The 26,172-nt window shown below is 39.7% G+C and overlaps 1 protein-coding gene and 3 long non-coding RNA genes across 5 annotated transcripts in view; 2 read left to right on the top strand and 2 right to left on the bottom strand.

Annotated features, from left to right (window-relative positions):
* Nucleotides 1–11,328: 11,328 nt before the first annotated feature.
* On the bottom strand, nt 11,329–17,134 carry LOC145442940 (uncharacterized). Of its 2 annotated transcripts, none has more exons than XR_013916178.1 (8): nt 16,799–17,134; nt 15,925–16,022; nt 15,674–15,762; nt 15,550–15,613; nt 13,123–15,487; nt 12,719–12,794; nt 12,265–12,351; nt 11,329–12,092 (listed from the first exon to the last, which is right to left on the bottom strand). It is a non-coding gene; the product is annotated as an uncharacterized LOC145442940 (long non-coding RNA). The 2 variants fall into 2 exon arrangements; XR_013916177.1 differs by having other exon boundaries at nt 13,123–15,422.
* Nucleotides 11,929–26,172, top strand: part of LOC145442965 (uncharacterized) — a 46,765-nt gene continuing 32,521 nt past the window's right edge. The window contains exon 1 of the long non-coding RNA XR_013916219.1: nt 11,929–11,938. This is a non-coding gene — a long non-coding RNA (uncharacterized LOC145442965). The remainder of the gene's footprint in view (nt 11,939–26,172) is intronic.
* LOC145443011 (uncharacterized) lies at nt 16,526–16,929 on the top strand. The gene is made up of 2 exons (XR_013916265.1): nt 16,526–16,627; nt 16,687–16,929. It is a non-coding gene; the product is annotated as an uncharacterized LOC145443011 (long non-coding RNA).
* LOC145442882 (uncharacterized) lies at nt 17,599–24,438 on the bottom strand. The gene is made up of 4 exons (XM_080320919.1): nt 21,284–24,438; nt 20,992–21,219; nt 20,775–20,925; nt 17,599–19,589 (listed from the first exon to the last, which is right to left on the bottom strand). Exons 1-4 carry the CDS (start codon nt 21,547–21,549, stop codon nt 19,446–19,448), a joined length of 789 nt encoding a protein of 262 aa, XP_080177045.1. The 5' UTR covers nt 21,550–24,438; the 3' UTR covers nt 17,599–19,445.

The raw sequence follows: 26,172 nt of genomic DNA, 5'->3' as shown, positions 1-26,172 counted from the left end.
TGTGTACAAATGATTCATAGCAAATTTGGCTCAATTCCAACTAAAAGAAACGAAGTTATTAGGGTGGAATATTTTGGATATGAAAAAATAGTCGGCTTACTACTAGTATGCAATTAAATTATATGAAAGAATTTCTCACTAAAATTACTTCATTTATTTTCAAATCCAAATTTTTCCCATCTCCTATCATTGATTCTACTTTTCAAAAATAAACCAGATTCGGCGTTGTTTCTATGCATCATAACAATTCTATCAAGTAGCCATCCAGTAAAATAAAAAAGAAGTTATTTTTGAACAGCCCTATTGTACAAACATCACACAACATTAGTCATTCATTATTACTCACGTGCACAATGCACATACCAAACAAAACGTCAAATGGACGGAGGGTACTGCGTGTTTTCACAGACAGCAGATCAAACCAATGCGTTAAGGCTCGGTAACACGATGAGTTGCCGCGAGACATTCTTTGTTTATTCTAAAGACTCCCTGTACCGCGCTCTGACTCTCTCTGACGCGCAATGCAGGCGCGAGCTAACGCGAAACTCCCGCCGCGCGGTAGCGCTTGATAACGCTCCTGCAGCGTCTTTTGAGCGTCAGCGCACTTCGTTAAGTTTGTTGGTCTTGCAAGTGTGGAGTGATGGACGACAAGAGAAGACGTCAAATTTTGCTGCATGTTTGGTCGGTGCATGTTATTTGGTGAAACTGAGGAAATTGAATTCAAGGAGAAAAAAAACGCTCAAAATTGGTGCGGCAGTTGTACCTGCGCAGATAGTCACAAGGTATGTACCGGTCTAGTACACTACAAAGTCCACTCTAGTCAAATGCAAGACATTATAGGTTGATTTAGTATCATTTGGGGTTTTAATGGTGAAGCGATGTCTTAAAACCGAGACTGTATATAATATAGATTGTCAATTTTTGACGTATCAGTCTGTTTGGTCTTGTTTTTAGACAAGTTTTGCTAATCAAGAAAGAACTTGGTCTGTGGTCTTGAAATTTATACCGGAACGTTGACATTAAAAAGAACACAAGACACACCTAGCTTACTGAGACAGGTTTTTGGTCTCGTTTCAAAGACAAATTTTACTAGGCTACTAGTCTACTGCTCAACAAGCATCGCGGGCCCTGGTCTTGATAATGCGACCAGAGAGTTGTCATAAAATAAGAACGCAAGACAAAACTAGCTTATTGAGACCATTTTTGATGGTTCAGTATTTATTGTCTCATGTTTACTCACCAATTTTCAGAATCAACAGGTCATTTCCACCAACCAACACCAAAAGAATTGGCATTGGAAGGAGAAGACATGTTCATAAACTTTTTCCGAATGAACAAGGCGCAATACCGAGCACTACTACGACTGGTTGGACCAAGTATCACCAAACATGTACCACATGTATGAGAGCACCCATTGGTCCTTCTGAGAGGCTTGCTGTGACTTTGAGGTGAATTGCAGTGTGCTTTTATGGTACCTACCTATCTCATTGAAACTTCGTTATTTTTGATAGATTTCTTGCTATCGGAAATGACTACCATTCTCTTGGCTATAGTTTTCGGATACACCACACAACAATCTGTAAAATAGTCCCAGAAACATGTCAAGCCATATGAAATTGCCTTCAACCTATCGTTTTACCTCGACCTACATCTTCAAGATTGAAGGAGGTATCCATGCAATTTCAATCAAGGTGGAACTTCTCCAACTGCGTCGGCGCAATCGACGGAAAGCATGTGGTAGTAGAGGCTCCACCAAATTCCGGCTCTTGGTACTTCAACTATAAAAAGACCTTCAGCATGGTGCTAATGGCAATAACGGATGGAAATTATAAATTTCTGTGGGTTTCAATCGGCTCTAATGGACGAAATGCTGATGCTGGGATATTTAGCCATTCCGACTTCAGAAAGCAAATAATAGACGGGACATTGGAATTACCTGCGGACCAGCCATTAGTACCTGGACTACCCAGTATGCCGCATGTTTTCGTTGCGGATGAGCATTTCCGTTGTGCCGCAACTTGATGAGACCCTTCCCAGCAAAAAGCTCACTCAGTCTGAAAATATTTTCAATTACCGCTTATCAAAAGCCAGAAGGACAGTTGAAAATGCTTTCGGAATTATGTCTGCTGAATTCCGCGTGTTTCGAAAGCCGTTGTGCTTGAAACCAGAAAATGTGGATGAAGTTGTGAAAGCGTGTGTCTGTCTGCACAATTTTCTCAGAATAGACAATTGCTCATTTCGGCGCGAACCTAGTATTCCCAAACACCCGTCTGCAGCCTTCGTTTCCTTCGATCGGGTTGGAAGAGGTGTCTCGGGAGAAGCAAAAGCTATACGCGAAGCCTTCATGCAGTACTTTACCAGCGTAGCTGGTGAAATAAGTGGTCAAGTTGAATATGTCAATCGCGTACGCTAATTCATTAATCGCATGTCATTGTAATTCATTTTCTGTCTTGTTTGCTATATGCTACTGTTTGAAATTTTGAACCTGATCGAAACTTTTACTAAAATAATGCTGCACATGATCTGCATTTTTCAATACTGTTTGAAAATTAGAACCTGCGCCAAACCTTCGCTAAAATAATGATGCACAATGTCTGCATCTTTCAACACAAGTTTATTGCTGAATATCATGGTCATGTTCATTGAACAAAGGTAAAAGTATTTGGTGCAAATCCATCTCAAATTGAAGAAGAACAGGTTGCTGCAAATTGATAGCTCTTTTCATTAAGCCCCAAACCCAAAGAACTGGTGCTTTTTCAGCTACCATATTTTGAGGGGCAGCTGGAGGACGACGTGCAGACGTAGCTGACGCGATAGTATTCATTACTCTGAAGTTCACTAATGTTATAGTCCAACACAGTCGATGACCTTTTTCGATTTCTGGGAGTTTCCAGGTTGCCGATAGTTTCAAACTCTGAATATCAGAGGTATCTAAATTGTTCGTATCATCGGTGTTAGTGATCGTTTTTTTGCGATCCAGAATTGGATCCAGAAATTTCATGGTTTCATAGTATTCCCATATCGGCGAGGTACTTGTTCCTGCTCCAGATTTGTTGCTGCCATTTATTTTATTCCTCATTTTCCGGTATTTGTCCCGGATTTTCCATATTCCATTGATTTTTCACATCCCGAATTTGCATTGGAATTAAAGGTGAATTGGTAACTGCGCTCCATGCGTTGTCCTTTACATTCTTGCTATGGTAGTTACCGTCGCCAGGGTCGTAAATGCAGGGATATTGCCTAACACTATTAATTATTTCTTCGAAACAGTTCATTTTCGTCAGTACGTGAGTGCAATCGGAGAAAAATACCCGCTGAAAGGGATCGAGAACCTCTTGCCATACTAGTATTTGGCAATTTAACATAGACTGAATACTATGTGACTTTACGTATGGTTTTATTACAGGATAAATACCCAGGATGCCTTAACTTTACACATAGAGCATGTTATGCACTTGTATTATGTCTGGTAATCTCCATAACCATTTACTAATATATTAAGTGAAGTCTAATTAGCTGTTATCTGGCAAGGCTGTATACGAGCATAGCGGAGTATTCAGGTCATAGGTGATCAAAACCTATTGCCATACTAATCGGTACCACTACCAACATATAGTAGGCTCAAATTTGCGAATGTACATATGGGTACCGGAATCGAAGAAGCCCTTTGGTGAACATATTCAACATTTTTAAGCACTTTTTCCATAACTCTGCTTCTCCATAACCCTGCACTAACATAAACACCCGTGTACAAAAGGCTCCGATCTGATTGACCTATTACAAGCTATGCATCACTGAATAGTCTCCTACTAGCTCGTCGCGCATCGCCTCGACTCGTCGCAACCCGACATGTAACCGAGCCTTCAAAAATACTAAAGTGGAAAGGAGATCCTCAGATATGTTAAAGCGGCATGGCCTTAGTATAAATCCACATCTACTGAATACACGTTCCACTGGTGCACTTGATGCAGGAAGTGACAAGCATTTTTGAACCACACTAAAGAGCATTGGATACTCATTCTTTCTAGTGGCCCAAAAATGCAAAGAATCATTGCCTTCAAATCTACACACCATCTGAGTCATTTCATTGGCTCTAATTGAACTTTTCTTCGATTGTTTGCTTGTATAATTGAAAAGTTGAGTACTTTGATTGCGGAGGATCTATTACCTCTTCATCACTGGATGATTTTGTACAATGCATTGCTACTAGATACCATTATAGAATGTAAACATTTACATTCTATATTACGTGTACCATTGTCTGTAGTTTTTACGGCTGCATATCTGGTATCACACAGGTGCAACGAAAGCAGTGGTGACAAATAGCGATGTCGGCAAAATTCGTCAGATGCGTTGATCTAGCCCAGGGGTCACCAACCCGGTGCACGCGGGCCCCAGGTAACCCGCGAGGATTAGATGAGTAGCCCGCGAGCCCATTCTAAAAATCGGTGGAATAGCAGCATTTACCAATATTCGTCAGATTTTTACCAGTGAGCTTTTAAATATATAGATTGATTGATTCAGCTATTCTTGTTTAAAATACACTAACATGTAACTTACATATATAAACACTTAAAAATATCCTCAATTACAATTTGTACTAAGATGTATGTGATAGAATAGGGACGGGAAACATACGGCCCGCGGGCCAGATCCGGCCCGAGGACAGTTTCCCGTTTTATATGATAATGTGACCCGGGGCCCAAGTCTGTCGATTTACCCCACCACTTACTTGAACGTCAAGTTTAAGTGACTGTACGTTATTATATACGTGTGTGCGCTGCGTGCGAGAGTGGAGATTACGCGTAAGTTCGTCGAAGCGAGAAGACTCGCAATATCGGCATTTACGATGTAATTAACCCTAATGGGAAATCTGGGGTACCGGACTTAACGAACGCCTTGGAATCTTAATTAAGGATTGCACCGTGTGTTAATTGATCAGAGAGAAGCAGACATGGCGGCGCCTGTATGATAATGCTGTTCTCAAATCCACATTGTTTTAGTCATTATCGGCGAGAAATAGCATTGAAGTAACATCGCTGTCGTTAAAATACATTCATTAAAAACGATATATTCCTTGTATACGTGGATAAATGGGCGAATAATGTATCGATTCAGCAATCCGGCCCGCCAAGTACCAAATTTTCCTATATCCTCTCCGTCGACTGCGGAAATTGCCCGCCCCAGTGATAGAATCACCAGAAATTGAAGATACGGCGCATTGCCTATACAGGAGACATGACGGAATGCCATCCACGGTCTTCTTGAAATTGCGGGGGGTTCCGTTACGGTAGCTCGACGTCCAGGACAATGCCAAAGTAGTAAACAATATTGCTATTCGGAGTCAGATAGCCGTGAAGTACTAGCAGATTTTCAATATCTGTATACCCATTACGTATTGCATCTTTTGACACAGCTTGTTTCTGTTACACTCAGCGCAGTTTAATATACCATGTTTCTAACTTTCTGTAATCGTTGCTGCTGTACGGTATAATGAAATCTTGTCATTTCTGCTGAACAGTTGGGGATTGAAATTGTAGCACTGCAAAATGACCCCCACCTCAGTCTGCAGCAAACGTTTGGTACCTTGTTGATACGGAAAAGTACAGTGGTGTATGTGCAGCAGCTATGAAGGTTGCAGGCGTCTATGGTTCAACTTATCGTTGTGAATAAGCCTTTTCGGACTTGAACTTCATCAAAAACAAACTCAAAACACGCTTAATCAATGCACATCTGGAACACTCATTCAGAATTGCTGTGTCAAGTTACATACCAGAGTACAGCGCACTAGTTGATATCATACAATGTCAGGCTTCCCACTGACTGCTAGAAACAGATAACACGATGTCCAGTCCTGTCCAGTGCTATGAATATCAAAGCGGAAATTCACTGTGGTACGGGTAAACGGCGGAAGTAAATAGTAGCCCGCCGCTTCAATCATTACGCAAAAGTAGCCCTCGGTTGCAAAAAGGTTGGTGACCCCTGATCTAGCCATTACGATTCGCAAACTTCTTCATCTTGAAGTCATATAAAATAAGCCCAGTCAATGACTTGGGTCGAGTCATGCGTAATGACTCGAGTACAAGTCAAGTCAATCCAAATATTGACTCGAGTCGAGTCATTTCCCCATTTCAAGAAAATGACTCGAGTCAAGTCGAGTCACAAAAAAATCGTGACTCGAGTCATTACAACCCTGCCTATAGGACTTAAGGAATTGTCGTTTACCATCCCAGCACAATCATAACTAGTTACAATGATATCTAGGTACAATAATTTGTTAACATCCAGTGAGTAATTTATATTTATCATATATATCTACCACTTCAGCGTGCAGATTGGTCATGCTTCATTTTATGGAAACGACTTTATGTTATTCCTCCGCTAAACCTGATGTGTCTACCTAGGTTTATACCAGAGTTGGATCAATTACAGTAATTCAGTTCAATTACAATTACTCAATGCTAAAAATATCAAATTACAATTACAATCGCAATTACTGTTAAGCATTATTTAATTACAATTACAATTACAATTACAATTACAATTACTGTTAACCATGTAGGCTAATTGATCGGTAGCGAGGTGTTCTTTGATAACCGTAGCGACGTAATTAGCAACAATCTCAACCTATTCAGTATTCATGTTTCATTTACGATTTGTAGAATACCCTTTATTTAAAAAAAATACTCGAACGTATTCGAACTATTCCTAATCATAAGTACTGAAAACTAAAAACACAGAAAAATGTTTCAAGCGACTGCTAACAACCAAAGGTTTGAGCGTCTAACAGCGTATAGGCTACAGGACAATCAATGAAATGTAATCAAACGATTAGGCTAATCAGAGCTGACTGAGGATAATGAAATGTAATTGGTAACGCGTCAGCGATAAGGATGATACCGATAAGATGTGTAAAATTAAAATAAATGCAAAAGGAAAGAACCTACTGATAACTACGAATTACAACATTTTGGTTCGCATTTACATTTTCACTTGCTCGGAAACTGTTAGATTGCATTTGATGAACATTAGGGTGCGAAAATTTCTGGCCCCAGTAAATTTGGCCAAGATTGGAGGTAAGATTGGGATAACATCTCAAAGTTTGATGAAGCCTTGCTTGGAAACTAGCATTTATTTTTGCAATTGTTGCAGCAAGCCTCGGTACTGGTCAAAGATTTAAAAATAAAACTCTGACCGTGGTGTAGGAAATTGTTCACCACAGGTTACAGAAGAGTTTATTTGGTGTTCATTCATTTTTGATATAGTATGATTTAATTTAGCCCACTGGTTCTCTAACTTTTTTAGACACGCTCCCTTTATGAGAGTGAAATATTTCGTGTTCCCCGTATTGTCATATCACACAATGAACCAGAATGTTAGCAATCCTTACAGATAGTTTGATGGTGTGGAAGGTTATGACTGTTGATGAGAGAATTCGCCAATATGAAATTCGGACTATACGCAGAGCAGTAACTATGAAATGGAGGTGAATCGCGCCAGGTGCGGAAAAAATTCAGTTTACCGGAGCTTCGCGCCCCCTTCGGATGCTTTCCCGCCGCCCAAGGGGGGCACGCCCCTCAGTTTGAGAACCACTGCTTTGGCCTATATTGTAATTCACAAAGGTTTCTGTTGCTACTGAAGTATTGGAAACAGTTTAGCATGGCTGAATTATCTAGTTATAACGCGGCACGCATAGAACACCGATGTAAATAGGCTAATTAATACAGGTGGCGACTGTGTACTACGGCCTTAAGGCCCCTCGCCGTCATCCTATGGTCCGTACCGGATTTTCACTGGTGTGACGAATAAATGATCGATTGATTATTTTATGTTGTGATTGTCAGGTTTCCATAACAATGTAATTGAAATAGTAATTGAGCAAATTTTTTATCAAATTACAATTACAATTACAATTACATAAAAATGAAATAATTAAATTCAGCTCAATTACAAATTACAATTGATCCAACTCTGGTTTATACATATATTTTTATACGTATATGGGAATAAAGCAACTATCATGCTCTAAATTTCACCCCACTTCATTTCGTTGTGGTATGACTGAATTGTTGAGTTGTGTCAACAACTAGCAACGATACTTGATAGGACATGTTCGCGTCTGATATTGCACTCGAGTTATGAGCAAAACTGTCGAAATCTCCACAGCGTATTCTAGACGCGTGGTTGCGTACGTTCTGGAAGTCTAGATTTTCCATATAATTAGGATAGCCTACTCATTAATGTGTTTTACGTATATGTTTCAAAACAAGTTTTCGTTTCGTGATAATCGCTATATAACTGCATTTCATATAATCGATTTCCTGCGAGATGCTTGGATTTATATACGAACACAGATTGACGGTGATAATCGCAAATAATTCTACATGGCATGGTTGTCAGAACCAGGGTTGTAATGACTCGAGTCATGACTCGACTCGAGTCAGACTCGAGTCACGAATTTTTGGTGACTCGACTTGACTCGAGTCATTTTCTTGAAAAGGGAAAATGACTCGACTCGACTCGAGTCAATATTTGGATTGACTCGACTTGTACTCGAGTCATTACGCATGACTCGACCCAAGTCATTGACTCGGCATATTTTATATGACTTGAAGATGAAGAAATTTGCGAATCGTACTGGCTAGATCAACGCATATGACGAATTCTGCCGATATCGCTATTTATCGCCATTGCTTTCGTTGCACTCGTCTGATATCAGTTATGCCGCCGTAAAAACAACAGACAATGGCACATATAGTAGCTATGCATTGTACAAAGTCATCCTGTGATGAAGAGGTAATAGATCCTCCGTAATCAAAGTACTCGAGACTTTCCAATTATACAAGCAAACAATCGAAGCAAAGTTCAATTAGAGGCAATGAAATGACTCAGATGGTCAAGTACTTGGAAGAGACTGATAAGCTCATGTGTAGATTTGAAGGCGATGATTCTTTGCATTATTGGGCGACCAGAAATAATGAGTATCCAATGCTCTTCACTGTGGTTCAAAAATGCTTGTAAATTCCTGTATCTAGTGCACCAGTGGAACATGTTTCAGTGGATGTGGATTTATTCTAAGGCCATGTCGCTATAACATATATGAGGATCTCCTTTCCATTTTTGAATTGTAACTCATCATTGATTTGATCTGCTGTCAGTGAAAACACACAATACAATCCATCCATCCATTTGACGTTTTGTTAGGTATGTGCATTGTGCACGTCAGTAATAATGAATGGCTATAATGTTGTGTGATGTCTGTACAATAGGGTTGTTCAAAAATAACTTCTTATTTATTTTACTGGGTGGCTACTTGGTAAAATTGTTATGTTGCATAAAAAGAATGCTGAATCTGGCTTAGAGAGGAGAAAATTTTATATTTGAAAATAAAGGGAGTGTTTTTGGTGAGAAATTATTTCATATAATATAATTACACATAGGCGCCGACTTACGAGGTTATGAGGTGGCGCAGCCACCTCGTGACCATATTTACGAGGTGGCGGCCATCTCGTACAAAATGCTCAAACGCCCAAGTGATTTGTGACCAGTAATTAGTAATCAGGCGAATCGATGCGACCTCGTTGGAGACGTCTTCGATTTTGATACGCGCGCGTGTGCCAGGCGCGTAGCAACGAGGGTTTCGGGGGTCGAACTTCCCTATTTAAAACGCGAAACCCCGTCATTTTGAAATGATCATTCTAACTCTTATATTCAGTTGCGATTCAATAATTGTGTAATCAGTGTTCCGCGCGGCGGGTTTGCGAGAAACGTGTTGTCAATTAGCGAGAATAACTGTCATTATCTCCCGCTGAGATCGTCGCGAAATTAGGTCATTCATTCCCGTACGCGTGGCAATCGACGCTAGCCTGATTTATTGCGTCTCCATCAAGCCTGGTTCCGCAGGCTTCAACAATTGCATCTGCAGTAGGTTCAGTTCACACTATATCATCGCTTAACTGCGCAATCGCATCTGCATTGGGGGCTTCGGCCTGGTGTGCACGATATCATCCCTGGCTCACACAATAGCATCTGCAATATGCCTGCAGTGGAAAAGATCATTGCTGAATGCTGGTGCTGGCCTACGGTCTGACTATCGCGTCTCGGGCCTAGCATGCTCTGGCTCCTATCTCTCGCCGGTTTGGCGACAATGCGGTCGAGTTTACGCTAATTAGTGATTGTTTTATGTCATATTGATTAAGGGTGGATTGCACAGATGTCGATTAAAAAGTAATCACCGATCGCCTTAATCGGCGATAATTTAATCAGCGAGCAAGGTCACCTGGTGACTCTGTGGTACAGATACGGATTCGCCTGTGAGTTATCTTATCGCGGATTACTGACGCAAATCGACGCAAATGACGTACGGTAGCAATCAGCTGGTTTCGGTCGGTGGCGATATGAACTGTGTCGTCATAAGGGAGAGATGCGCTCTTCATAGATATGTATGTTTAGTCGATGTCATGTGCGTATAGCAGCTAACTAGACTGTTGCTACTTCACAGTGTAAGGTTATGAACGCCAGAACGCGTCAGAACAAACGTTTTGAGGTTATGAAAAGAGGTATTGTAGGAATAGCGTACCAAAATCATCGTCTTATACCGGTATTGCTATGCCAGAAACTCTACTACAAATTTCGTATATTGCAAGACATTTATCTCATTACTCTGGGATATCTAGAACTAGATAGATACTTTTCAGAGAATTTTATTTTCCGTTTATTGGTGCATTAGCCGCTTCACCAATGTGAAGATATACAAATTGAGTCCATACTCACACATTTGCATACGATTTCTCCATACCAATGACAATTGGCTCTGCAGGAGTGTAGAAGTAGATTTCAGCCATTGCAAAGATCTAACTGTTGTGCAATGTGCTCAAGTGCTGTACAAACAGTAATGCATTTATGTTACAATTTTGCAATGCAAACTTATCTGCTGTTACCCAGTTGAGTAATCTTGTTTGTTGACAGCCAAACCTCACTTCAGTTTATCAAGAATTTGGTCAAGAATAAAATTCAATACAACCTGTTTTATAGAGAGCTACATTAATATAGTGCAATATCGACTGAGAATAACAATGCATCCATACCTCAATGTTCTTGCTACCCTCCATATGTTAAAGAGCCTAGCAGAAGAGAGAGTGCCAAGAAGATTGGTCAAAGGCAGAGCAAATCCATTGGAATATACCCTGGAGGTTAGCGACACCGATAACGTGACGGCACAACCGAGCACGACTTCAGCGCAGACAGATTGTTCAAAATCACTTCTCTGGAATGTCTTGAGTATTTCATCTCGTGTTTGAAGACCAATAACCACACATTCAATTGCTCGTCAATTATTTTTATTACGAGATCCAATAGCCTATGCTGTAGTCAGAATTGGACAACTAGAAATTCAGCTTTTCAAAATTAGACTATAATGATAATTATGGCTGCATATTTTCCCAAATTAGAATAGAATTATCGACAGTAGTTATTTTTCAATTGAATTAGAATAGGGATTACTGCATATGTGAAAATTTGGAAATTGAATCTGCACAACTCGCTTAGTATTGTAGAGTTCTACTGTAGAATTTTCAGCAAAACCAGAAATTAAGTTAGAATTATATTACTGGCATTTTGCACTTACTATTCTAATTACACAGCCAATTTACTAGTTGTCCAAGTCTGGTTTTTGTGCTATTTCGATTCGTTGCTGTATTTTCTCAATTTTGCAGTTCTTTTTCCATTTCCAGTTTCTGGTACTTGACATGCGTCTGTAATTCAAAATATTTCATTCTGATATCATGCTGCTCCTTTGCCATTTCCAGGACGCTCATTTCTGAACACCACATTTTGATCACCAACATTATAGTTAAAATATGATTTTTTTCATCAACACACCTGGCTCTCATTTTCGAGACAATTGGCGTTGTGCTTTTTGTGTTCTCTGTTTCATCTTGTATATCTGAATGTAGTAATGAATAAACTGTGGGTTGCATCACCATCATTGTATGCTAACACTTACCGGTATGCTAACACTTACCGGTCTGTCGAGGGAACTGAAGGAAGCGTCACATCGCCATCAACAACGAAAAGGGCAGCAATTTCATTTGCTGCAATAAAACTATGGTTAACAATAGTTGTATTGATTCAATAGAGTTCAAATTCAATAGAGCAATGTTAATGTCAATCAAAACAACCAGCAATGTTCTATTTGAAGTATTCGTGTGACTATGTTAGTACCAACACGATTCATATGGATTTCAAATTAGTACCTCAACTTACCATCGCTGTTGTGACATGAAGAACCAGCCTCTGCGCTCACATCCTCGTCGATGATGAAGGTGCAAACTGAGTCTTTGGAATATGCATCTGAATAAAAATTTTAGTTAGACATACATTAGAAAAGTTACTTTCAAATTACTTTTTTCATCTTAACCTCGCGAGGAAGGGTGAATGACTAAAATCATGACTTGACTCGGGTGAAAATTACCTGTTTCGAATGGGATGAATTGATTTGACTCCAGTCACTTCTTCAATGTGATATATGAGAAATCCTGACTCAAATTCAAATTTCCAATTCAAGTTGCAGGCCTAACAATAATATGGTAAATGATATGGCTCAGGCGCCTGCACAGTAGCATAGCAAAGCCAGACTGTTTCAAATTAAAATAGGATGCAAGTTCCTCTGCCGTTGGTTGCAACATATTAAAAAAGTTGATGTCCTAAATGTACTCACCGTTGTTTTTGTAGATCCAATACGGTATCGTCGTCATACGGATGTTTCAGACATTCAATTTGAGATGGGATATGGTCTGAAAAGTGATAATAAATATACCAGTGTTATGAAAAACAATTGCAGATTAATCAAGGAGCGGTTCACAGTCGAATATGCCGAGCAGTGTTCCCCATGTGTCATTTTTGTATAGCTAATGTGCAGCAGACTCTGGATATGATTAGTTTGTTGGGAATTACAAAAAGACAATGAATTCATGTTGTCCATAGTCATCAAAATTTGTCTATTCAGTTCGAAACGAGCGTTGAAATGCGAATATGAAGCACGCTGAGAGTCACGATAAACACAGATGGAAACAATACATCACCAACTGCAATTTTTAAAGAATTGCTTGTAATGTTACCTACCGAAACTTTTTTCCATAAAGGTCATAAACTGAAGGTAGCGGTGGGCCGCCGCCAGCTTTTGCTCGTTCGACGCGTCGTGATGCGTATATCTTTTTTGCTTTTTGTTTCCAAACTTTTCCATACATTCTGGATTTGGCCAATTTTTCTTACTGATTACATCCCAGGCAACATCTTTTGTTTTGTTGTTTTGCCATCTGTCTTTTTGTTTTCCATGGTTTCAATATATTATTCTATTAATTCAATTATTCTTAACTTTTCTTGTCTGTTGAAATTTTCCGTCCTCATATTTTACTGACAAAGTATACTATCGAATTCTGTACAGTCTGTAAAAAATACCATACCGGTAATCACAGCATAAGGTACTATCGGCTGTGGTAGGCCCACGCTTATAATATGCACCAACAGTCCAACAGTTGTTGTAGTAGTGTCAGAGAACAATATATTCAGCTAATACCGCAACTGCACGTCAGAACATCCACTTAACACCATCTCAATACGAAATACCAATGTACCTATAGCCAGCCCCGACAGCAGTCGCCGCGAAGCACACAGCCGATTAACTTTCTAGACACCTCGCTCGGCGGATAACATTTGGCCGATTAAAATTCATCGATTAGTGCCTAATCGTCATCTGTGCAAGGGAAGCCAGCCGATTACTGACGTTTAATCGGCGATTACTTATTAATCGACATCTGGGCAATCCACCCTAAGGGTGGATTGCACTGATGCCGATTGAAAAGTAATCACCGATTGCCTTAATCGGCGATAATTTAATCAGCGAGCAAGGTCACCTGGTGACTCTGTGGTACAGATACGGATTCGCCTGTGAGTTATCTTATCTCGGATTACTGACGCAAATCGACGCAAATGACGTACGTTACCAATCAGCTGTTTTCGGTCGGTGGCGATATGAACTGTGTCGTCATAACGGAGAGATGCGCTCTTCATGGATATGAATGTTTAGTTGATGTCATGTGCGTATAGCAGCTAACTAAACTGTTGCCACTGCACAGTGTAAGGTTATGGACGTCAGAACCCGTCAGAACAAACGTTTTGAGGTTATGAAAAGAGGTATTGTAGGAATAGCGTACCAAAATCATCGTCTTATACCGGTATTGCTGTGCCAGAAACTCTACTGCAAATTTCGTATATTGCAGGACATTTATCTCATTACTCAGGGATATCTAGAACTAGATAGATACTTTCAGATATAATTTTATTTTCCGTTTATTGATGCATTAGTCATGATAGCCGCTTCACCAATGTGATTATATACAAATTGAGTTCATACACACACATTTGCATACGATTTTGATTTCTCCAAACCTATGACAATTGGCTCTGCAGGAGTGTATAAGTAAATTTCAGCCATTGCAAGGATCTAACTGTTGTGCAATGTGACGATGTTATCATATAATAAGTCATATGCATACATGTGCTCAAGTGCTGTAATACATTTATGTTACAATTTGCAATGCAAAGTTATCTGCTGTTACCCATTCGAGTAATCTTGTTTGTTGACAGCCGAACCCCACTTCAGTTTATCAAGAATTTGGTCAACCATAAAATTCAATACAACCTGTTTTATAGAGAGCTACATTAATATAGTGCAATATCGACTGAGAATAACAATGGATCCATACCTCGATGTTCTTGCTACCCTCCAGATGTTAGAGAGCCTAGCAGAAGAGAGAGTGCCAGTAGATTGGTCAAAGACAGAGCAAATCAATCCATTGGAGTATACCCTGGAGGTTAGCGACACCGATAACGTGACGGCACAACCGAGCACGACTTCAGCGCAGACAGATTGTTCAAAATCACTTCGCTGGAATGTCTCGAGTATTTCATCTCGTGTTTGAACACAATAACCACACATTCAATTCCTCGTCAATTATTTTTATTACGAGATCCAGTAGCCTATGCTGTAGTCAGAATTGGACAACTAGAAAATCGGCTTTTCAAGATTAGGCTATGATGATAATTATGGCTGCATATTTTTACAAATTAGAATAGAATTATATTTCAATTAAATCAGAATAGGGATTACTGAATATGTGAAAATTTGGAAATTGAATCTGCACAACTCGCTTAGTATTGTAGAGTTCTACTGTAGAATTTTCAGCAAAACCAGAAATTAAGTTAAAAATATATTGCTGGCATGTTGCACTTACTATTCTAATTATATACAGCCAATTAACTAGTTGTCCAAGTCTGGTTTTTGTGCTATTTCGATTCGTTGGTGTAACTTCTCAATTTTGCAGTTCTTTTTCCATTCCCAGTTTCTGGTACTTGATATGCATCTGTAAGTCAAAATATTTCATTCTGATATCATGCTGCTCCTTTGCCATTTCCAGGACGCTCATTTCTGAACACCACATTTTGATCACCAACATTATAGTTAAAATGAGAATTTTTTCATCAACACACCTGGCTCTCTTTTTCGAGACAATTGGCGTTGAGCTTTTTGTGTTCTCTGTTTCATCTTGCATGTCTGAAGGTAGTAATGAATAAACTGTGGGTTGCATCACCATCATTGTATGCTAACACTTACCGGTCTGGGGTTCTATCCTGAAGTCTGTCGAGGGGACTGAAGGAAGCGTCACATCGTCATCAACAACGAAAGGGCAGCAATTTCATTGGCTGCAAGAAAACTATGGTTAACAACAGTTGTATTGATTCAATAGAGTTCAAATTCAATAGAGCAATGTTAATGTCAATCAAAACAACCCACAATGTTCTATTTGAAGTATTCGTGTGGCTATGTTAGTACCAACACGATTCATATGGATTTCAAATTAGTACCTCAACTTAACCATCGCTGTTGTGACATGAAGAACCAGCCTCTGTGTTCACATCCTCGTCGATGATGAAGGTGCAAACTGAATCTTTAGAATATGCATCTGAATAAACATTTTATTTGAAAATTTTAGTTGGAAATACATTAGAAAAGTTACTTTCAAATTATTTTTTCACGGTTTATCTTAACCTCGCGAAACAGAGGAAGGATGGATGACTAAAATCATGACTTGATTCGAGTTGGAATAGGATGAATGGATTTGACTCGAGTCACTGCTTCAATATGACATACAGTATGAGAAATCCTGACTCGAAGTCAAATCTTCAAGTCAAGTTGCAAGCCTAACAATAATATGGCAAACGATACTGCTCAGGCACCTGCACTGCACAGTAGCAAAGCCAGACTGTTGCAAGTTAAAATTGGATGCAAGTTCCTCTGCCGTTGGTTGTAACATATTAAAAAAGTTTATGTCCTAAATGCACTCACCATTGTTCGTGTGACTATCGAATACGCAATCGTAGTCATACCGATGTTTCAAACATTCAATTTGAGATGGAATAAGGTCAGAAAAGTGATAATAAATATACCAGTGCTATAAAAATCAATTGCAGATTGATCAAGGAGTGGTTCAGATTAGGAATTTGCCGAGCAGTGTTCCCCATGTGTCGTTTTCGTATAGCTGATGACGTGCAACAGTCTCTGGATATGGTTAGTTTGTTGGGCATTACAAAAATGTTTTTCATGATCATCAAAATTTGTCTATTCAGTTCAAAACGAGCGTGAAAACGTGAGTATGAAGCACGCAGAGAGTCACGATAAACACAGATGGAAACAATACATCTCCTACTGCGAATTTTAAAGAACTGCCAGTAAAATTACCTATTGAAAACCTTTTCCAAGGAGTTCGTCATCTGAAGGTCCGGGCCGTTCGACGCGTCATGATGCATATATCTTTTTTGCTTTTCGTTTCAAATTTTTCAATACATTCTGGATTTGGCCAGTTGTACGGCTGCACGCGCAGGACCAGTATTCATAGCTGCATATTTCTTACTGATTACATCTCAGGCCGCATCTTTTTGTTTTGCCATCAGTCTTTTTGTCTTCCTTGGTTTCAAAATATTCTTCTATCAATTCAATTATTTTAAACTTTTCCTGTCTGTTGCAATTTTCCGTCCTCGTATTTTATTTCCAAAGTATACTATCGAATTCTGTACAGTGTACACTGTACAGTGTACAGTCTGTAAAAAATGTCGTACCAATAATCATAGCATAAGTTACTATCGGCTGTGGTAGGCCCACGCCGATAATATGCGCCAACAGTTGTAGTAGTGTCTGAGTACAATATTTTCAGCTAATACCGCAACTGCGCGTCAGAACATCCAGTTAACACCATCTCAATACCAAATACTAGTGTACCTATAGCCAGCCCGGACCGCAGTCAACGCGAAGCACACAGCCGATTAACTTTCTAGACACCTCGCTCGGCGGATAACATTTGGCCGATTAAAATTCACCGATTAGTGGCAGATCGGTATCTGTGCCACGGAAGCCAGCCGATTACTGACGTTTAATCGGCGATTAGGGATTAATCGACATCTGTGCAATCCACCCTAAAAAGCGACATCGCGAAACTGCATAACATCGAATCGCTGCAAACAGACTTTAATGTGCGAAATAGACACTTACGTGACCTTTGACACGGACCAATCAGATGGCAGCGTGATGTAAACAAACCGCGACATAGGGCAAACTTACTATTTGTGAGCTCTTACTCTTATGTCAAAAAGGTGAACGGATGAAGTCATAGTTCAATTACATTGTATCAGGCATATCTGATTTAGATGAATGGTGATAATATAGATCTAGTATGTATTTACAGTAATTCTATTCACGGTTTTCTATTCAAAATACCCTACTACACCCAGCAATGAAGGCAATTACGCAGCAATATTTAACAACTTTTCGGGTGAAGCAAGAAGTGGAATTTCTTGCTACCAGTATTCGTATACTGCAGGATAGCGGTACTGAACAGCATATGTTAGTGGTGGCTTGAGTCAGAATAGGTTGCGGTATTAATTATGCGCGCTCAAAGCTATTTAAGGAATCCTATAAGTTTCCTACACGGCACACGCTACACCACTACATCATATATAGGCTACCGTATGTAAGTAGTAAATTCCTGATTTTTTCTAGCTTATTTATTGAATCTATCAATACAAATGCCGCATAAACACTGTTCCTATGGCCGTTGTAACAGTGACAGTCGCTACCCAGACCGTAATCCTGATGTGCAGTTCATACCTTTTCCAAAGCCAAAAACACGCATGGAAGAATGTAAAATATGGATAAAGGCCTGCGGACGTCCTCATAGTCAGCTAAATCCTGATTCGATTAGAAGATTCTCGTATGTATGCTCCAAGGTACATTGTCCAAAAACCAAACCATTGCTTGAATTACTAGTGTAGTTCTCCTTTCCTCAGCATTTTCACAATCAGATTGGTCCTACAGAGCAGTATCCCTATCCAATACCACATGATGGTAAGGAAATACGTTCAAGAAAGAGGCGTAAAGCAGGCAACAGGTGATTGAGTATGTCATCATTCCCAACCTACCATTTTCTTATTGAAGGTATCCAAAATCTTTGCAAGATACACTATATCTGTTTTTTAAAATGATGTAAAATTATCACTTTTTACCTTCATTTTCAGCAGTACAATTCTTCCGAGCAAGAATCAAGATATGCCTGACGAGCCTAATGAAGTGCAAGAGATAGCAGCGGAGATGGTTGAGATACCTCATTCACAGTATCAGCCTAGTCAGTCAGTTAAATCATTCAACAATCAATCAGTGTATTAATTTAACATGGAAAACAATGTTGCAGTAGTTAAAGATTGCGTATGTACGGCTGGCAATATTCATTGTAGAAGTGGCATAGGCGAGATAGCATGTCTTGAATTGTAGGAATATCTGGGTATATTCTGATTACTTCCAAGCTAATTTTAGTATAGACAACAAGGTCGCACCAAGGGGCACCAGTTACCAAAATTTGACCTTGGATTTGGTAATAATATATACTGCCAGGTTGAAGACAGTAACCAGTCGTGGAGGACTTAGTAAGCCAGCCAATTTTTATTTTGGCGACAGCTTCCTCAATTGACATTTCCCGAGCAGAATATGGACACTTGATTTCCATAATTCCGAATCCGTCGCCGTCACAAACTGTTCCATCAGGAGTGGCACCCAAAAATGGAAATTCTGGGTTTACTACCAAGCCGTAGTCATGAGTGTGGACAGTTTTCAATCTGCTGTACTGTTGCCGAGCTTTTCGTTCATTTGCCTGGCCATACTTAACTGATGCAGCAATAACTTTCCGTGGCTTAAATATGGAATCGAGAAATAATTTAGAAGGCACACTTTTCCGTTTCAAAATAAGTCCAAACTGAGATGCGGTCAGACGGAGCTTTCTTTCGTGGTGCCACAACCGGCTTAATGTTTGCATCCTAGTATTCCGCTCTGGTGCTGTTGCTTAGTGATGTGTAATGGCTTGAAATTGCTTGAGACCGTTATATTCAGTAGGGAGGCGGATAGTTGATGCTATTGGTAGTGGTGACGAGACATTCCAGGAGTTGGATGAGTATGCCTTGACAGGTGCCCGTACAGCGGAATTGCTCTGTAAAATAAAAAATATGTTTCTACAGGCTCATTGGACGTCTTATGTGAAGCTGCTCAGATCCAGTGTATGAAAGAGGAAATTGATGGAAAGAACACAAGAATAAAATTCCTTGAAGGGTTAGAAGCAGAGAACAGGAAACTCCGCCAGGAAAATACCAAATTGACAAACGAACTAATGCTAGCAAAGTTCAGTTTTCAAAGTATCATGATGTCAAAAGATTCGGAGAAACTTATGAAATTTTTTACTGGACTACATCCAAATTCTTTTACGGCATTACATAAACTTCTGACATGTGATGGTAATGTGAATTATCCGGATAATCGCTTCGAGTTATCCCTGCATGGTAGTGCAGATCATCTGCTATTAACATTGGCAAGACTGAGGAGAAATTTCCAATTGTTGGACTTATCCCACAGATTTCGAATTTCTATCAATACTGTCAGCATAATATTCAACAATTGGGTGAATCACATGTATAGCTGCTTAATAAAAATTTCAATCTGGCCACATAGAGATGTGATTCTAAAAAATGCACCATCTGAATTCATCCGTGAATTCCCACAAACTATAATGATTATTGACTGTACCGAGCTGAAGACTCAAACCCCAAGCTCTTTGCGACTACAATCACAGTTTTATTCGGACTATAAATCACATACGACTTTAAAAGGATTGGTGGGTTGTGACCCAGGCGGTGCAGTGATTTTTGTGGGAGAACTATTCACAGGAAGCATATCAGATAAAAATATTACCGAGCAATGTGGATTATACAGGAAATTGCAGAAAATGATGGACTTGGGCTATATCGCAGCAGGAGATGCTATTATGGCAGACAAGGGATTCACCATTGAGTCAGATATCAAAAAATTGAATCTAAATTTGAATATTCCTCCACGGGCTTCTGCACACCGTCAAATGCCAGGGCCGGACTGCTCCACAACAAGAAGGATTGCACGACACCGTATCCATATTGAACGACTGATCGGAAGAATCAAAGAGTATAGAATTTTGACCGGTGTCGTACCATGCAGCATTATCTATCAACTCAACAAAATCTGGACTATCTGTGCTTTGCTCACTCTGTTTCAAGATAAGTTGATTAAAAACAAAATTTAATGAAAATTATTATCCTGCAATTGTTCAAGTTCCAATGTATAGATCGTAAACGTATATCTTGATCACCTGATAACATGCTACTGATCCTAATTGTGCGATGCCGTGGTCAGTGGGTACCAACGGTGCATCTTTGTTCACAATATATTCCAGTGGTGTGCCTTGAAGCTCATTCAGATGTCCGATTTGTCGAATGAACAGTTCTCCAGGTGCAGATGTCCTAAGATTATAGTTATGTTTGGTAGCGTATTAGAAAGGTGAAGGCTCCAGATATAGTAAAATTTACCTCAAGGCAGACGGAGTAGATGGGTTGCGATATCGATCAATAGATGGCTTGGCAATCACGATTGAGCTCACTGGTGCCGGCTGAATTTTTTCTCCACGTGGAACATTCCATGATTGCGGCATGCTTGTGCATGACAAATCCCTTGGGATGTCTTTCAGTCCTTGAAGCTTCAGGTACTGAATTGTCTTTATTAATGCATATGCATGAGAGCATATATCAGAACCAAGTCTGAAAAGAAATCAACAATATCTATTGCAAGATTCTCATAAGAAACGATAGTTTTGATACTTACCCTGCCTTACAAGTGCAAGATGAATCAATAATGGATTTTCCAAAAACTTTGATTTCCATCGAATGTGGCACCTCACTTTTCCGCATACTGCGATAACATCGCCCGCTCACCAGAATATTGCTTCCACAATAAGAGTGGATTGTCTCCTCAATCTTTATGCCCAAATCGTGTACATAGCAGTCCATGAAATACTTTGTAGCTTTTACCGCGGCGTTAGGAGAAAATGTTATACCACTCAAATCAAAAAAATCTGGTAGTATCTCCATAGCTTCTAATCAAATCAATGTAAATCCTAAATTTCTGAAGACAATATATGCTTGTATAAGTCGCTTAAGACCTTAGCCCATGAAACAGTCGAAATATGCGGTATCGCAATCCTACAGTATACGAATAGCAAGAAACAGTCAAGTGCTGGCTTTATCCGTAATGTTATCAAAATGCATTCATTTTAGGACGCATACTGCTGCGTAGTTGCCACCATTGCTGGTTATTTTGGTTTAGAATTACTGTAAATACATACTAGATCTATATTATTACCATTCATCAAAATCAGATATGCCTGATACAATGTAATTGAACTATGACTTCATCCGTTCACCTTTTTGACATAAGAGTAAGAGCTCACAAATAGTAAGTTTGCCCTATGTCGCGGTTTGTTTACATCACACTGCCATCTGATTGGTCCGTGTCAAAGGTCACGTAAGTGTCTATTGATTCCCGCTAATACTTGAACGTAACGATCAGAAGATGCGTATCATGTCTCGAGTTCTGAAATACGACAAAGGTTTGAAATCGGTGCCATCAAGTTCGCACATTTTGATTTGCGAAAACTGTAGCCGAGACTGCGTAATACGCGCGCGTATTTAATTGTTCACCAGAGATCAGGGACTCGCTAATTGACAGCATTCCCGGACTCTTTGGCAAGCTTATCATACGCCTAAAATCGTCGATACGGAGAGATTATATGATCACTATTTACACATGTACTTGACCCGAATTGAATTGGTGATATATTGGTAAATTTGAAATAAAAATCCGAATTCCCGTAATATTTCGACTGGCTACGTGACTAGCGTGTGCTGAGACGAAGCACCATCCTAGATCTCCTCTCCCGACCAGACGGGGCACCCAAATATACTTTCTGCTTTTCTGACATCTAAATTATGTGCGCTCACCGCTCATATTCGTTTACAAAACCATTCATGAGCTAGCTAGCTTCGTGATAAGTAATCGGAGCGCGAAATTGGAGGGTGTGTTGCTGTGTGCCTGCAAATTGGAATTCATTTCTGCGCAGATTCCTTTCTATAACAATGCTTTGCCAGTGGCATTAATCGGGAAATGCAGCAATACAGCTTAAATACCGATATAATGAGAAAACACAGATATAATGAGAAAACAATAGTTGCCACGAAAGCTACTCAATACGATGTCAGACTCAAAACCGATTCGTGGCGATACGGATTAAAATGGACGCTTTCTCATTTGCCATCATCCATATTTCTTGTTATCTACTTGATACATTCGTACTCCGAAATTCGCTCAATGTCCTTTTTCAGTGTTCCTTTCATTGTTAACGTGATGCATCACAAGATTATGGGTGGCACAAATTCTGATTTTATACGAATTCGTTTGAACAGGGAACCTTCTACATTCCGATAAACTTGATTGCTGGATGTACTCGTATCCAGAACAACATTATCGAATATTAAACTATTAGGCATTAAATAGACAGTGGATCTCTAATCTCTATTGGTAAGATCGCGGAATGCGGCCGGAAGTGGCCGACCCGCGGCCGTAGAAGGAAGTTTGTGCGGCCTTCAACACGTAATTCAATTAGTATGCGTTGGCGGCCGTCGACATGTAGATTGAATTTACGAATTGACCGATGTACTCCCGAAATGCTTCGCGAACTTAAATCGGGAAATGCTCCAATGTTTTAATCATCAAACAATTGCCGAGATGCGAGTTGGTCAACGCGAAGCAATAAACCGCAAGAGACAATTACTGATTGGCTGCGCGATTTCGCGTTTGTAATCATCATTATTGTCTGCTTGAAGTATTCGAGAATTGTCGTGTGTTACTTGCAAGGCCAGTGCGTAGCAGACATGGGGTGATTACTTCATGAATGTAATCGATTGCGATTACGATTACTTCTGAATCACGCGATTACGATTACGATTACGATTACAGCAAAATCAGGAAGTAGTCGATTACGATTACGATTACATTGGTAAAGTAATCACGATTACTCACGATTACATTCATTTTGCTTCTTAAAACCAATCTTAGAAGATATTTGGAAGGCAATATAAGGATTGCGACGGGAGGACTAAAATGTGATAACTTTCTTTCTATATATGATACGCCATTTGCTTGTTACGTCATAATGGGCCTATTACCCAACTTAAGGGATGATTTCTCGCACCCTCCAATTTGTATTCTTGTCACGTGCGTAACTTCCGCACCCAAATTATGTTGAGAACGAGCTCGACGGGGACTAAAAAGTAGGGATGGTGCGAAATGCGAACCCCTGGTAGGTTCAGATTCGTGTGAACACGAACTTTTTTGAAAGGTTTTGTCTGTGCGAACGCGAACTTTAACATTATGACGTCACGTGTCGTCATATTAGTAATTACAACTCTACATATCAGTGAAGCGATATATAAATGTACGTACACGATACCTAGCGACGACTCGGGCCACATCATGCCACAATGCTGAAGTACATGCTGAATTTTTAAAATACACAAAATATATCAACTTGAGCAATAAAATGCTATAATAATCACATAAAATCAATATCTTCCGTCGCTTTGCCGACAATTTTGACGAGGACTTGCAAGGGAATATAAGCTTACGCCTTAATGGACGAGGACGGACCGGACAATGTATTCGGTGTCCGACTATTGCGACATTGATATTGAACAAAGTGTAAAACTGGATTCTATACTTGCTACCGATATTAGCCAATAAACAAGTTATACAACAGTAGCCAACACCCTAATCGCACAGATTTGTTTTTTATGCAAATCAAGATGGAGACCATACGCCTGCTGGATTTTTTACATAAGAGAACGACGTATTCTTCATATCAATTTCAATATTGGTTGAATAAGCATCATTCGCTGACACTATACATATACTGTTATTCGTTCGTGATGTTGTGTGATTGTGGGTCAATCTCACAGCATATAGAGTTAATACATATTCAAAATAGGAAAGCTGAATATTTCGAGCAAACCATTGTAACAAAGCATGGAAAATTTTAGACATTGGCAAGTTGTTTGATCGTTTAGTGTTGATTTTTTTATGCTGCCAGCGCCTTGCATAGAGTGGCTTGAAGTTGACGTGCAAAGAATTTAAACCAAAGATGTAATAATGACGTGGAAAATTGTAATAGCCTACGTGAAAAAGGTTCACAGTGCAGAACCTACGAAAGTTCGTTTGTGAACGTGAACCTCTAGATTTTCTGAGGTTTACACACAATACGCGAACGTGAACCTCACGTTCACACCATCCCTACTAGAAAGTATTTCGTAAATCAACATAAATTATAGAGTATTTTTTGAGAGACCTAATTTACTTGAAAATATTCTTCGAGGTTCGCGATTTAATGTCTCTAGATAGCTTGACTTTGAAATGCATACGTCTCCCCCAAGAAAAAGGCATGTCTGATTCATAAGAATAGGCATTTCGGTGCTGGTCATTACCGCGCCACGACACTCCAAAAAACATATGCAGTTTCGACCAGCATGCGACTTCACGAAGTGTGCTACCAAAGAAAGACCAAGGCCGGAACTTTAGGTATGTGTCCATTGTCAATAGCCACGCTAGCTGGCCGTGGCGAATAGTCCTGTCCTTCCAATCGGAGCCCCACAATACAAATGTCACCCGGGACCCCCACAGAGGAATCAAGACATGGCAGTCTGTGTGTGCGTCTCACGAAAGTTTCAGTCTGATACCTTTGAGCGACTATACAATATCTTTTGATTATATAACAGACGGGAGATAACGAAGCTACAATAGAGTAATTATAACAACATATAAGATGTTATAATTATGAATTACGTGCTCCCAGCTCTAACGGTAAATGTGAACATCGAGGGCTGAGAGAGGATTAAAAATGAATAGTAATATAATGCGATTACCAATATAACTGAAGAGATTCAGTCATCAACCTGAAAATTGACGTGGTGGGGGACGAATAGCTGTTATGGTCCTGATTCTAGCTACAACCCAGGCTAACTAGTTGTGTAAGCGGGTGGTTATGGCGGCAGGTCCAAATGTTGGTTGAGTAAAGAATTGCGAAATAGCGATTGGCGCCCGTTTCAAGTACAGTCGTATGAGTAAAAGATAAAATGAACATAAAATTCTGCCTTCCACTTAATAGAGACACTGCAAGCTGACGTTACGTGAAACAGCAAAAAATGGCTCGGTCATGATATATATATCAGCAGCTGTTGGTTTTAATACTTCTTTGTGAAACTCATGTTTCAGTTGACGAATACAAAATTTCAAATCGTTCTCCGGTGTACTTACGCACGTACATAGGCCTACTGCTCGCCAAGCAACAGCGGTCAAACTGCGTTTTAACTAAGCATAATCAAACATCAATACGTGAGTTACTATTTGAAACTAGGCAGGGTGATGACTATTATCATGCTGCGAGGTAGTGGCGTCTGCAGTGTATTGATAACCTGATATACAACATGACGAGTGTTCTTACAATTACATTACAATGTACAATGTCCATCGAGTATCTATTTACTAAGTGTGGAGTGGATACTTCTTACGCAATAACAAGCAAAGCTAATACTTGTGACGTAATAATGAGCAGTGGCGTTTGAAAATCTGACGTTGATGCTGTCATTAAACCTGGTATAATATCT

This window comes from Botryllus schlosseri, chromosome 7 (assembly GCF_051294905.1).
Source record: "Botryllus schlosseri isolate E-star chromosome 7, Bs_hap1, whole genome shotgun sequence".
NCBI classification, from domain to species: Eukaryota; Metazoa; Chordata; class Ascidiacea; order Stolidobranchia; family Styelidae; genus Botryllus; species Botryllus schlosseri.
The sequence above is the reverse complement of the archived record's forward strand: the minus strand, read 5'-3'. Positions and strand labels throughout refer to the sequence as shown.